The 15,422-nt window shown below is 39.1% G+C and overlaps 1 protein-coding gene across 1 annotated transcript; it reads left to right on the top strand.

Moving 5' to 3' along the window:
* The first annotated feature begins 345 nt into the window (after positions 1–345).
* On the top strand, positions 346–13,238 carry calb2a (calbindin 2a). Its single transcript, XM_072434899.1, has 11 exons — positions 346–563; positions 4,714–4,790; positions 5,444–5,533; positions 5,996–6,076; positions 7,579–7,635; positions 9,880–9,957; positions 10,464–10,519; positions 10,616–10,655; positions 10,737–10,790; positions 12,280–12,351; positions 12,567–13,238. Exons 1-11 carry the CDS (start codon positions 470–472, stop codon positions 12,681–12,683), a joined length of 816 nt encoding a protein of 271 aa, XP_072291000.1. The 5' UTR covers positions 346–469; the 3' UTR covers positions 12,684–13,238.
* Positions 13,239–15,422: the final 2,184 nt, after the last annotated feature.

Genomic DNA, 15,422 nt, shown 5'->3' with positions numbered 1-15,422 from the left:
CTGCACTTTGGATCCTTATGCACGAAAAACCTAAGGTCAGAATCTACAGTGCCTCTGCAAATTCTTGGTCTACGACAAACCACTGTGCTTTTCTACAAATGTGATGATAATGATGATCCTCAGTCACTGCATGTGCTGAATCCCCACTCCAAGATGCAGCACTGATGATGTAACAATAAAAGAACTGCACCCACTCCCAGGGTCCACTGCAGTGGCCAAGACGTCCCATCACACCAGCACATCACGCACACATACTTGTCCGGGACGCTGACTCAGACGGCACTCCTCGGAGGCAAAGCGCCTCCAGTGGCAGCGCAGCCGCATTACGGCTCGTGCGCGCGGGTTTAAAAGGCGCCGTGGAGCGCGCCGGTGCCACAGTGTGTTAAGGGCAGTGTGTAGAGCGCAGTGAGACTCCGCTAAAAGTTGGGATTTCGCGTTGTGTGACCCACAGCATCCTTCCGGCAGCATCATGGCAAATAAAGCACAGCAGCCTCCTCATCTGCACCTGGCCGAGGTCACTGCGTCCCAGTTCCTCGACATCTGGAAGCACTTCGACGCCGACGGTAAGAGTGACAATTCAGCAAGAAAAGTTTCACTTCTTGATTCTGAAGGACTTTTTTTTTTTGCCATTTGGCTATTATACACTTATATTTTACATTGGCATTAATCGTCTAGAAACAAGATGCAAATAAGGCAAACGAATGTGTTAAACTAGGATAACGTATATAAAAATATGGAATAATATTGTAGCCAAGATAAAGGCGTTTGTCATCATTATTGGATTTATTATTTTGTATACTGATCATATTTTGCAAAAGCGTCTTCGAAAAGGTTTGAAAAAGGAAAAAACGTGCGTGAAAGCCCTATTTCTTTAATAAGCACACGTGAGCCACCGAAATGAACTGATGTTTTATCTCTTGTACTACTGCTTTCTATTTGTGTCTTATGTTGTTTTTATGTGGTGAGCTCAAGATGAATTATTCTCGTTCAAATCCCATACAAAGTCGGACGTTTCTAAAATGAATATTTGATGGGGACCACTCTACAGCGTGTGCATTAGCGCGTTTTGAACTTTTATATTTCTCTTTGAGTGACATGCAGCTCTTTCTCAGTGTGTTGTTTGTGCTGGTGCATTCAGCTTTGGGATTAAGCTGGACCATTATATTTCAGTTCAGTCGCAGCAGATCATTTGTGAAAAAACATTGCCCTTTACACACTGGGCAAATCACGTTCATATTCACATAGGAGGAGAAGGGTATTGATTAAAATGGTGTTATTTTACAAATCAATTAGAGATTTGATTAGTATGTGTCCTGGGTTGAGCATACAGTCTCATCAGTGGCTGTTACGCAGTGAGTGACTGCAGCATCTATCGATATTCGTTTGCAATCAAAGCAGCTTTCAGCATCTGCAGCCTGTCATACCCCTCTCACAACAGGGCACAGGCTTGTGGAATATACTTCTGTGTAGAAAAAGGCAATTTTTGCAAATACTTAACTGACTGTATCACATTAAAAAGTAAAAAGAGCATAAATTGGATAGATCAACTTCCAATTGTTTTCTTTTTTTCTTTCTTATTTTATTTCAGTTCTAACTTAGACTATACAGATGCCTTAGACCGGTGATTTTTCAATCCACTTTCATCATATTGCACATTTTAGACACATGACAGGTTCTAAAATGCACGGCAAAATTAAGACAACAATAAATAATAGATACATCAATACAATAAAGCATTGCCTATAAACAATAAAAAATAAAATAAAATAAATTCAATTCAATTAATACAATACAGACAGGACTACACAACACATGGGGGGGGGCAAATGTTAGTCAATCTTTTTTTTTTGTCTTGTATTGGAACAGTTCAAGAAAATTGAAAGTTTAGATACTATCTTTAGGGATATAATGAGATAATTAGGAAACTTCAAAGTGAAAAGGTCATCTAAAGCTAATTACAATCTCATTTTGTAATTTACAGAAGCAATCATAATGATTTAGCAAATTGCGGGCTCAATTCACCTTTTAGTTCTGCAAGTTGTAATGTAGTAGACTTTTGTAAGTGTGTGTATTGTGCCGCACCTGTCAATATGCAGAGTATATGCTCCACCTATTTGCACAACATGCCTTCTGGGAATTCTAGCTTGTGTGTTTTCTGATGCTGAATCTATTCCATAGAGAAATCAAGCCGGGATGATGAGGGGGGAAGAGTTGTTTCCAAGAATAATGTGCACACAAGATGTTGTTGTTTTTTACTGTAGATCCTTCTGTCTTGTGGGGCCGAAGCGGTGTTTTACATAAATACTTTTTACATATTGTGTGCAGAGTCACTTTGCAAATCAAATCTAATGACCAGATTTGGCTGGAGATTTGGCTTGTGCTCCCAGTGTTCATTACTGGGAGTGTTCTTGCTAAAGGAGTCATAGAGAAAATGGTTATAGGTTGAAATCGAATAAACAAGTTGAGTTGTGAGTAAAAATACACATGAGGTATTGCACCCCCATCGAATGGAACTCTGTATTCCCAAAGTGGTTGGCTTTGAATCACATCTCATCTGGATTGCATGTTTCACAGCTCCCTGCACATTGTGTCCCTCTCATCTCTCTTCTGTTCCGTCAGCATGCGCTTTGTACCTCCCAATCAAAATAAGAAGATATAACATCATCTCTTTGGGTTATTATTGCACATTTGTTGTCAGTATGACCTGGCTCCAGATGGAAATCAGTGTCCCAAGCTTGTGTGCCTTTACATCAGAATAATTTGAATAGTCTGCTTTGAAAGGCAAATGCAAATGGTCTTGAAACACTTTGCAAAACTTACCAGTCAATGTTCTGAGCTTGAATCTTTGCATTGGACGCGTCTCAAAGGATGTTTGATGCAGAGTCCTAAAATGCACGGTGACCAAAAGTGTTTTTTGAGCCCTGCGTGCCTCTGTTCATTGCCTTAAGTGCTGTGTTGCAATGGGACTAAAAGCAAATGGTCTTTGTTACAGCAATGACTCATACAACGTTATATTTTCATTTGAATACTACACAGTTCTTAAACTTAAATAAACCTAAATCCCCTTGTGATCTGATTCTCGGAGGCGAGAATCACCTTAAATTTCTTTTCATTTTGGCAACTTGTATTGCCGTGTAAACAGATCCTGCTACTTTAACAAATAGTGAAAGTTGCTCTTGTAACAAGGTCTGTATTAGCTTCCTTTCAGCAGATATCTTCTCCATAGCCAATATTTCAGAATCAAACTGTTTTTAGAATTGGCATCCAAAACTCCTGCCTTGGACATAATAAATGGATACCTTTGGACAAACGGCTGGTGGCAAGGAAGAAGACATTTGAAATAAATCACATTGAAACCTAATTTGAAAAAGTACCTTTTTGACAGACTTTCAACCAAACAGGACTTATATGCTTGACAAAATGTCAATAGGCCGCTTATAGTTTAGAGCATTCAAATTAGTCCGTTTGATGTTCCACTTAATAATGCAGTTATAATGAATATATATAATAACAGCATAATGCCTAAGCCTCTTGCTTTTAAATTAAGACTCTGGATAAACATATTAACTTCAACATCTGCCTCAGATCAAAGCCCAGATGCTCCTCACTGCACAGACATAATGGAAAGCTGCATCCATGGCACATCCATTGAGCAAATCATAGCACCAGAGCATTTGCAACACTATTTTTATTGTCATTTTATGCCATTTGCCTTGTAGTTAGTCACATCTCACTCCGTTTAATTATCAAGCTGACCATTTCTCTGTGGAGCGCTAAATGTCAATAAGGCCCACAGGAGAGAGCGGGGCTTGATGCACTGTCCCTCACCCAGCACCACTTACACTCACTTCACACACAAATGTTCCATAGATAGAACAAAGCAGCTGATAGAGAGAGTGAGGAATGAGCAGAGGGACAGAGATGACAAGGAAAGACAGCGTGCTAGTTGAGGAAGTGGGATGGCATGATAATCTTTGTTGGTGTTTAATGAGCCAGTTCTGCCTTCCAGGGTTTTATTGAAGCAGTATTCACATCGTTTGGAGCCATCTGTCCAGCCCGATGAGTTGTGCTGGCTGATGGGATATTGGCACAGCTTCACAAACTACCTGTGTAAAGCAGGCTCTCTCATTTGTCCCCTGAATAAGCAATGTCAGGGCAGTGGATCACCGCAGTGAACATTAAGGCGCCACAGGAAGTGTGTGCAAGGGCAAACAAAGCTATAGAGAAGAATTGAAGCTGTCCAGAGAATTTGAATTTATTTAGTATGAGCCCAAAATGCAAAAACAGTGATAAAAACCCATGGATTACACAAATGGAGTTCTGTAAGTGTACACACAGATGGGATAACTTGCACTGCAGTCTTATTATAACATAGTTGATGGTCATGAATTAATTTGGCATGAAAAGAGACTCCAACCAAGAAGCAATGAAATATTGCACTTGTGTAATTGTGTTCATGGGTTATTATTTGACTGAATATGTTCAAATATTCCACATTGTGTAATGTGAATATTTAGTTTCCAACAGTTTCCAATGCACAGGTTCTAATCTATAAAAGCAGGGGGAGGAAGTTACTGGTAAAAGGCTCTTGTTTAGATCAATACAAAGTCAAGTTTCAATGCGAGTGTAACATCGTGACCACATGAGTTTTATGCGTGTCAGCTGCATTAAGCAAAGGCAACAGTGTACTGAAGGTGGCTCTGTGTGTTCTAGGTAATGGCTACATGGAAGGCAAGGAACTGGAGAACTTCTTCAGGGAGCTGGAGATTGCACGAAGAGGAGCAGGAGTGGTAAGCCCTGGATTGTAAAATGTGAAACAACGTTTTGAACATATTTGTGCACAAAAAAGCTTATTTGCGGGAAATAGGCATAACAGTATTGTGTCACTACAAAAGCCAAATCGTAATGGATTATGAAAGCTGGTTTGGCAACATTTGCTTGGTTTTGGCACAAATAGATAGACTATTGCACTGGACACTGCACATTAAACTGCATTGTTTGCCATTAGCAGGTGTAAACCGCACAATGACAATGTAGTAATAGCTCTATATGGACACTTTTGGGTTTTGACAATTCTCTTAAGCTGAAGTTAAATTCACACAAAAAATTGTTTTAGGGACTTGTAATAAAGCAAAAATGTCCAAACAAAAGTCCTTGGAGTACAAACTGACACTGATGCTTCCCAGAATGAGTGATTTGACTGGAAATAAGCGGGTTATAACTTTATTTTTATGTACAGCATTAGCACGGCAAGCAGCTTGAGAGTTCCCTTTTATAAGATAGTGATCAAAATAGAATAAAGAAAGAAAAAGTCCTACGCTTGGGACGCACTAAGCGTAAGGGCTATGTTCGGCGGACCGGATTAAAACGTCTGGGGGGCCGGACACCCCTGGGTTAGAGGATAAAATAGAAGATGAGATCTCAAACTTGATTTTTATTTCAGGACCCAACAAACCCCACCTTCAGAGAAAAGATGAAGGAGTTCATGCAGAAATTTGACAAGAACAAAGATGGACGCATCGAGATGTCTGAGGTCAGTATCGCTGTTATATTTATATTTAAGTGCTTATTTTCACACATTTTTAATACAATTATTTTTACTGGTGTTATATTATTTGGGTCCATCTTACAATTCGAGATCAATGATTTCCTTAAACTTTTTCTAGCTTTACATTGTGTAAGGAGAGAAAAATCAAAGCACTGACAAATGGTAAAACTGACATTTCCAGAGTCATTTTTGAGTCAGAGTCAACTTCCTCCCATCATTTTTTTTACTTTTTTTTGTCAGAGATCTTCAAAGACATTAATTTATCACAACCTAAAATTGCATTCAATGTAATAAAAGTGGTGACTTTGCTGAGGTTACTGTAACATTCATGCATAAGTTGGCTACTCGAGGCGCTAAAGACAAAAAGCTCTGCCACTCCTTATTTCTCCATCACCGCCATCTTGTGTGTTCTCACCGCTCCCATTTGCCTGTCACTTGTCTCCACAGCTGGCCCAGATTCTGCCCACTGAAGAGAACTTCCTGCTCTGCTTCAGACAGTTTGTCAGCTCCAGTGCCGAGTTCATGGCGGTAAGACAGCAATGATGACAGAGTAAAACTGATTGTCCTTAAGCTGCCTAATAAATGTTTGGTTTGATCAAATCTTTGAGACACAAGATAGTGTAAATACGGATTAATAACTAAACAACTCAACAACAAAATCAGAACTAGTTTGCCAGTCCATCTGTTTCTCCACTACGCTGCAGCGAAACTTAACTTAAAACGTAAAAGTTTCTCTCCAAATCAAAGTATTCCAAACAGAGCGTAAAGTAATATCAATGCAGTTTGTAGAACTCTGAATTGTCTGTCACATCAAGAACACTCAAGATAAGAAATCCAAACTCCACCTGCGCCTGCTTCTACTGTCGAAAGCTACAGCAGAAAAATCTAGCGCATCAAAGAGGTAAACTTCCCTGGACACCGCTTTCTGAAACATCATTTTAGACAACATGCTGTCAAAACATTATGATAGAATTTTAATTGTATACCTGTGCTGTAATGCCCTAAAAGCCAACGACATACTGTGGCATCAAGTTGTAGCTGATTCAAGTATCACAGCATGACAAGTTGCTGCAAAAGGCAAACATTTGTGTGTCAAGAACCTTAGAACAGTATGAGAAATGAGCAAAAGAAAAGAATGCCAATATAAGTCAATTTATCACGGGGCTTTCTTGGCAACACAAACACAACAAGCAGTGGAGTGACAGTAACAATAATATCACACATCTGCTGTTCTCTCACAACAGCGTATCCAGATGAAAATGTTGAATGAGGTTGTAACTAACTTTAGCACAGGCCTTTAATAATGAATGGCTGACTAGGAGTAAGAAAAAGCCCAGAGCAGAAAGGCTATAGCAGGCGATGAAAGCTACAAGCTGGGAGGGAGTCATTTATTCCACTAAATACCTCGAGAAGATAAGAAAAATGGCAGATTTCATGTTAGATGAGCTCCAACAGTCTAACGGTGACAATTAGAAACCAATTACGCCCTGGGCTGTGGCTGTGGCTGTCACTGTAGTGTAAGGATGAAGCCGGGAGAGAGAAAAAGAGAGAGATACTGGGAAAGTGGGGAGTGATAAAAGAAAGGGCAATTCGGAGTAAGCAGAAACATAGCTGTGGTTAGATTAAATTGTGATGAGCTGTTAAAAGACAGAGAGTTTGATAACGTAGATTAATCGGCCTTTGTTTCAAGCGTCGGTTGGGTTAGCGGTGACATGTTGGATAGAAAAGGTTTTTTGAAAGGGTTAGAATGAGGAAGCGTCTATTTTCAGCGTCATATATAATGAATAACAACCTAGCAACTCTCTACAGAAGGATTGGCGGAGGGGGTTGGGGTAGTGGGGGCATCCATCTTTGATAAGGAGCCGTTCTTTGGACAGAGACAGCTGCGAGATTAAAACATTCATTAAATGGTTTTCTTTGGTGCGTGCAGACCAGACCAGGATGATTGCAGTGGTCGACCTGGTCACTGTGGTCAAGCAAGACAAAGTGCACTAGCTTTAACCTTTTCTTTCCTGGTTTTTCTTTTGCAGGCATGGAGGCGGTATGATACAGATCGCAGTGGGTACATCGAGGCAAATGAGTTGAAGGTAAGGATATGATTGGTAGTAATAATTCCATTTGATTTTTGAAATGCATACTAAATAATGGTTCAATGTTGAGATTTGTTTGCTGCTAACTTAAACCCATTTTATTTGTTCTTTCTTTCCTTCCTTCACATTACAAAATAACAGCAAGACAACCCATGAATGTAACTCGTTTTAATCACTTTGCTTTATGTAGCCTGTTTCATTTTGTGACATGCAATTTTCTTCATTGTAATTAACATTGTTCGTGTGTAACTGTTCATTGTTTTGTTCATTTCACCTTTTAAATGATTTCAGTATATTACATCTTGTCAATCATCTTCCACTTGTTAAGTTCTGTATCAATAAAATTAAAAAGAACATGTTATATTTGAGTACTGCATTTAAAGTCTACACGACACGTTTTCCTGTTTTTCTAATTATGACTTAATTTGGTGTTACAGAACATGTGGTAAATATTTATCATAGTTTTATATCTGTGAAGTTTCAGTTAGTTCCATTGACAGTTTATATGCAACTGGCACAATCTTCTGACAGTTTAAACAATCATTCAACAAAATTGAGATGTTATCAGGTAATATTTATTTTTATAACTGTTGTGTAGTTCATATGGATTTTGGCCCTTGTTTACAATATGGTTTCTAGGTAACGATGGTGGAATAATCTCGACCTATGTCCTATTTGCCGCTCATGTCCAACCAGGAAGTAACATTATAAACTTTATCTTAACATTATACACATGTCAAACTGGAGACAACTAGGAAAAATGCTTAGTAAAATCTGAAATATAATCATGTTAACTACATTTTGGTGAAATATGTGTAGTCTAAAATTTGTCATTTGCACTTTAACCGTGACATAAACAATAACATTCCCCTCAAAACAGACAAAATGGAAAGAAGATTAAACAAGTTACAAAATAATCTATGAAACTTGTTTGGTGTTAAAATTTCAATAGACTTAAATGTAAATGCATTGTAATGGACATAGAATTTGTCAATTTAGAAAGTAAAACCAGTCAGTTTTTACTACAAATGTAATTCCATTCTGCCGTACTACAATAGAGCTGGTGGAGAAAATTATATTGAAAATGCATGGACTGATCACTATTTTCAATTTTCTTTTGTCTCATTAAAAACAAAATGGTACCTTCTTTCTCCTAAGTCTGAATTCTGCTCCAAACATCTGGCAGAAGACCGCTCAATTCAAAAGCATCAACCTGATCATAGACAATCAGAAATGTCTGAAAATTAGATTCATGTCAGAGCTTTAATAAATATCAACTTACAAATCCAGCCTTTGAACTAGGGCTGATCCTCGAAGCATTGAAAAGTGCACAAATGTCCTCTGCTTCTCATTTTGTGAGAACTGCTGCCCGCTCTGTTAAAGGCCCCCGTCATTATGCCTCATGCTCCTATTAGGACGCTCAGGTTGTTATGGGACCACATCGCTTTCCGCTTGAAGAGCTGCGGGGAAGCAAAACTCAGGTGTGGCTTTGGCAGAGTTCTGGAAAGTTGCAACTGAGGCGACGGGCAGCAGACGCGGCACACCATGACTGGCTCAGAGATGTCATTAGGATATGGGACTCCAGGGGGGCGGGCAATCAAGGGTAAAGGTTGGATTTCAGATTTGAGCAAATTACCCCATTCAAATGTCTAACACTGCAATGTAATATTACTACAATAATATTACGTAATCCAATGAGAACACCACCAATCTGCATTGTTCTCCCTCCATTTGACTTTTCCCTCACTGAACGTACTAGAACAAACAATCTGTTCTAAGTGTGTCATACATTTGTCTTTTAAATTAGATGCCTGTCCCAACACAACTTGAACCATTGAATCAGATGTGAGCACAATAACTAGATACTTTATGCTGCTGGACCTACATCACCTATTCAATATAATCAATAAATGCCAAAGACAAGTGCATCGTTATGTTGTAGTTTCATAATATTATCAAATGAAGAACAAGACTGGTGTAGAAACAATCTGTTGTTGGCAGACCTAATTTATTTGTTTTCCTATAATGAGCATGAACATACAAAGCTCTAAATGCTCTCTCTTTTCTCTAATGTTATGTAATGTTATGCTTCAACTGGAATCTTCCCGAAAATTAGGAGATTAAGTCCAGCAGGATGGCTTGTGAAAATGACAAAATGTGCTTTTGGCAACACGTAAGAACAAAGACTGCAAAAGGCTCTTGTCCCCATTTGTCTCTCACTTGAGCGCTGTCTCTCCCCAGGGCTTCCTGTCAGACCTGCTGCAGAAGGCCAACAGACACTATGACGACCAGAAGCTTCAGGAGTACACACAGACTATTGTAAGTATCAGACTGCAGTCAAACACGTAGTAAGAATATAAAGACATTTCCCCAGTGTTGGTGTCTCGGTCAGAGCTGACCCCACATGTTCTTCACTGTTCACTACCCAGATGTGGTCACAACTGCGGCTAACTCCTGCAGTCTGAGAAGAACTAGCCAGAGCAAAAATGAATTCGTTAAGATTCGCTTGATTTACACTGTGAGGGTTTTATGTGCTAGTAATACAGATGGGCGACATACAGATGTGCAACCTACTTTTTAAAACAGAATTTGACTGAAGGGTTTTAGCTGATACAAAGCGAGTTGTGAATCTGTATGGTATGAAAGTGTATATTATGATTGGTGTAGTTTTAATACCGCTGGTGTAGTTTAATAATCGTACACACCCAAAGCGCTAGATGTAACTATAGCTCTCTAATAAAGCTATATACCTTATTAATTGAAACCGTCCGGCTAAAGTTGTTCATTCACATTCTGTTCCTCTCTTCCTTCTCGACCGATTGTAGCTGAGGATGTTTGATCTGAATGGAGATGGGAAGCTGGGCCTGTCAGAGATGGCGAGGTAACGCAATCCCGTCTGTTCTTTTTAAATGCCTCAGTGAATTTTGAGGTCCTTTCATGTCCACTGATGCTACACGGCTCTGCTTCTCTCCCTCAGGCTGCTTCCAGTTCAGGAAAATTTCTTGCTCAAATTCCAGGTAAAACTCCCTCTGCAGAGTCCAACTGCAATGTTCAAATAGGATAACGTGTGGTAAATAAATTCTACTTCAATCTTACAGGGTGTGAAATTGACTGCGGAGCAATTCAATGCCATTTTCAACTTTTATGACAAGGTAGGTCCTCCATCTTACGCAAACAAATGAAACATACCACGTCCAGTACAATCTGCACGATTTGGAGGATAAGTCCCAAATCTCTTTCTGCATAATCAAAACAATAACATAATCCGAGTGTAATACCTCTTACAGTTCTAATGCACGTCACCTTCTTGTTCACAAAAGCTTAGTTTAGTATCGTCATTACTTGGAATCAAGAACAAGTGATAAGATTACACAGAGTAAGAAACTCTGGAGGTAGCCTATGGTTGTTTTAGTGACTCTAAGTAATGAATATACAAATCCCCTGTTTTGTTTAGGCGCTCTATGGAAATTATGTGAAATGGAGCTGGCACACCTGTCCCTTTATAAACACTGTAGTTAGAAGCCATTCATTAAATGGCAGTTTTTTCCTCCTCATTATGGTTTAGTACGACTTGAGAGGGACACGAGGACAGAAATGCACTACTTGCACCTGCTAAAATGTCTTTTTGCTCTTTTCACTCACTTGAAAATGAGAAAAATGGTGAAATGTCAAATATAAAAAAGGGACAACATTTAGTCAATGCTCCTTCCTCCTTACAGACATCAAGAATGCAGTTAGCTGTGAAAAGCACATTAAAGTTCAGGTTAGATAGCACAACTGAAGTAAAGAGGACTGAGTTTGGAACAGTCATAACATTTATGAAACTGAAATCAAAATTCATCTGATAGGAAACACACTTTGGTTATCAGACCCAAATGTATTCCGTATGTCTTTACATTCAAAGTGATGTTTCATATTCCAGGAAATAGTAACGTGTCTCAGTTTCAACACTTGATACTATCCTCTTTCTGAAAATGATATATTTGTTTTATGACGCAGGCCTATTGTATTTATTTTGTATTCATTGCTAATAGAATGGGGCGTGTATGTGTCTGTAACGACGAGTTGAGCTCTAAAGTTGTCATTTTGTTCAAGGCTAAAAATGTACAGTACAAGGCTCACAGGACCAGAGGGCAAACTGTGTGTACAGCCTTGAAAATGGCTTGACTACAACATGGTGCAGGAATTTGGGCAGATTTGCTATCAGGAGGCAGGGACAATATGAGCCAAACTGTGCACAGACTCGTTTCATCCTCAAAAAGGAATACAAATAGATCTTCACTTTATTTCCGAGATCTGGGACAAGTGAGGGTTGTGAAACAAAACTGGCGACCATCTGAACACAGCGGTCAACAGGAGATTGGGCTTAGATGAGGGCATTTTTGTGCCAGCTGTCCAATGAGTTGAACTTATTTTATGGCCCAGACCCTAACCACTATCAGGAGACCAATGATCTATTACGTAATTAGCCAAGTGGCTCCACATGAAATATTTTATGTTTGTGAATAGGGAGGTTTTTATTATCTTTTGTGAATGACCACTTATTGAATGAAGTTTAGCTAATGACAGTTCACTTTAAATATAAAAAAAAAAAAAATGTCTCCTCATGCAAGACCAGTTTAATGGGTTCCTTTGTTACAGGATGGAAATGGCTACATTGATGAGCAAGAGTTGGAGGCTCTGCTACGAGACCTATACCAGACAAACAACAAGGTTAGTGAAGATGGAACTCTGTTTAGAGCTGTGAGTTGTGAAGTATTGGGCTTCTCCTGACTTCAGAATACCTGTCACAATAATTATGTTTTCTGGAAGCCTATTCTAGATGATTTGTTTATTGGTAAAGGTTCCTGTTGAGACTTAATATTTCTGAACCTTTTATTAAAATGTACTCATGGTTTAATTGCGTATGACTTCTCCAACTTTTGCAGGAGGTGGATGCCAAGAACCTGATTGGCTACAAGCAAAGCATCATGGCCCTGTCCGATGGTGGGAAACTGTACCGCAGTGAGCTGGAGATCGTCCTGTGCAGGGAGCCAATGGTGTGAAGCTTCTCTCTCCTCTTGCAAATTTCTCTTTTGTCTCTCTGCCTGCCCAGCCCTGCCCTGCCTTCCTAAAACCACGACCACCTCCAGCAGCCTGGCAATATAAACCAGGTGCATGTGCCAAGCACACTCTGCTCCTCTGACCCAGTGTCCCTGACATGATATGAAGGAATGACAAGTGCACTATGAGCACATCGCAGCTCCTCCCCACTTCACTCTCAATTACCGAACCATGAGAAGTTAATTACTCCTACATAAGTCCCCCTGACTTCCTGTAGACCCCTGGGCTGTCAGTGACGTGCCTGACTCACAATTTCAAACTAAAGCCCCTCATTCCACATAATCGACCACTGAACCCTGACCTCCTTAACCCGGCTTAATTCTTTCCCCTTGCTCTTGCATTACATCTCATATAATATAGTCAAGAAATACTGCAAAACTGTGTTTGAATTGATCTTCTTTATTATAACTGAGTTTTACACCTATATAATTTACATGTTTGTTTTTGGCTGATACTGTCGGTTAAAATCATAAAATAAACTCTTATGATAAAACCTTTTACTGAGCACTCTTTTTAACACATCCATGATAACATTCTCAGCTGTATTTTTGAAAATCGTTTACTGTTTATGAGCTCTAAATGTTCCAGAAGAATTTATTATTAATTAATTACATTTATTTTGGCATTTCTAACTGCTAGCTTCATATTACCATTACCATTACCATTCCTACTATCTAACTTCTAAAGGTTTTAGTATGTAAGCATGTAAATAGGTTTACTCAACAGCATTTTGCATTTAAAGTGATTGTGGTTGTATTTTCATGTGTATGGGTCATTTTCACAACAACTAGGGGAAGATGAAAGAAAAGGGGTCAGTGAAGAACAGCCCTTGTTTATTCCTGACACACTGATCGGATATTGTGCACTGCTCTGTGGCAGATGAGAGTAATAGTGGCTGCTTTGCCTTGGCACAGGCTTTGACAGATTAATTTGCAGTTTGATGTCTTTTTCCTAGTTGCATAATGGAAATGACAGAAGAAACAAGTGCAGTGGTTTTGCTGATGCAGCACTTGAGGTAGCCTGTGTGTGAAATGAGCCGCTGCTCTCTTATTCACAGTATGTGGACACAACTGCATCAAATAGGCTACGTCTAAATTAAATGCATTTGAATTTAATCATATTTCCCATAATATGATGATGCAGTCATGCCACTTACAGGGAAATACCATTCACTTGGATAGAGGGGATCAGTATAACATTTGTTTGTTCTATCAAGTATATTAAATAAACCATGGTTCAGAAAAAACAGGTCAGTTTCCTACTGTAGCAACTCGTTCCCCTTAACTACTGTAAATATATGTGTTGTGGTTTGTACAGACAGAACTATTAGATCCCCCCTGCTGCAGTTTATTAGTGTTTGTCCTAAGAATCTCCCAAAATACTTCCGGGGGCATAAGCTGTTTCTGCTGAGACAGTTGGACAGAACATGATACATCTGGTAGAACCCTTGTAATTGAGTTGGCATGCTTTTAAAGGGAACTGAATAATACAGCAAGTGCACGCAATGCGCACGCACGCGTGCACACACACACACACACACACACAAACGTACGCGCGCACATGTGCACACACACACACACACACACACACAAACGTACGCGCGCACATGTGCACACACACACACACACACAATGCACATTAACGCACACTCTCACTGTGGGGCTGGTGCAAACTCACATCAATTAATCAAAAGCAGTACAAACTTGAAACACTGTTGCCTGAAGAACTATGATGAACAGTGGTGAAATAAGTACTCAAGTTTGTTACTTAAGTATAAGTACAGATATAGGGACAACACAACAACAAAAAATGTCACATAAAAGAATAAATTTAAGAATTGACGTACCAGTTAAAATAATTACTTTCATAATTAAAAGTTAAAGTAATTTCAGAGATTTTGAGATGTATAATTTTATATTTATTTATTATATTTATTAAGCATTAAAAGTAATCTTGATAAAGAATTGTGCTGATTTTTGGTCTAAGGAAGTGATTGAATCAATATTCATATCACATATTTATGCAGAATATCACCATGGCCATTTCAGGTGGTCTCAAGCCCAACAGAAAAGGACATTTTACTTTTCAGTCCTTACGTAAAAAATATCCAGTGTAAAAATTACTTAAGTAAAGTACAGATTCCTGAAAAAAATACAGTGCTTTCACTGTACAGCACGTTACTCTCTACCGCTATTTGTGAAGAAAACATCTTCTATAGCTAGAGCTCCATGTGTACTAATATAGCGCCTGCTGACAACTAATCTAGAGATTTGCTTGCTTAATCTTGTGAATCTGAGACGGACTTTAAGGTATTTAACATTGCCAGGATAAGTTTGGCAAATTCACATCCTTTTCTAAGAGTGTCCTTGTTGTATCACAAATACCAGACATCATGATCTCTGACAATGCTGGATCTTTAATTACTGTTTAGTCGAGTAGAGAGATGACTCAGCTCGCCTTAAACGGACCGCTGAACGGAGCAAACGCATTAGTGTGGGGGACAATTTCTTACGACACAGCTTCATTTAAAGCGAGATGTGGATTGATTTCTGCATGAAGAACATCTGATTGAATATGTTGATGGAAAACAATGGTCATGCTGGAGCTACTGGTCGCATGTCACTCAGAACTATGGGGTTTTTACATTAACACTGGCCATTGTTAATAGTTATGTCAAATGA

The sequence above is a fragment of the Eucyclogobius newberryi genome, unplaced genomic scaffold (assembly GCF_026437365.1).
Source record: "Eucyclogobius newberryi isolate DKJ021-1_F unplaced genomic scaffold, fEucNew1.0.hap1 SCAF_7, whole genome shotgun sequence".
Taxonomy (NCBI): Eukaryota; Metazoa; Chordata; class Actinopteri; order Gobiiformes; family Gobiidae; genus Eucyclogobius; species Eucyclogobius newberryi.
The sequence above is the reverse complement of the archived record's forward strand: the minus strand, read 5'-3'. Positions and strand labels throughout refer to the sequence as shown.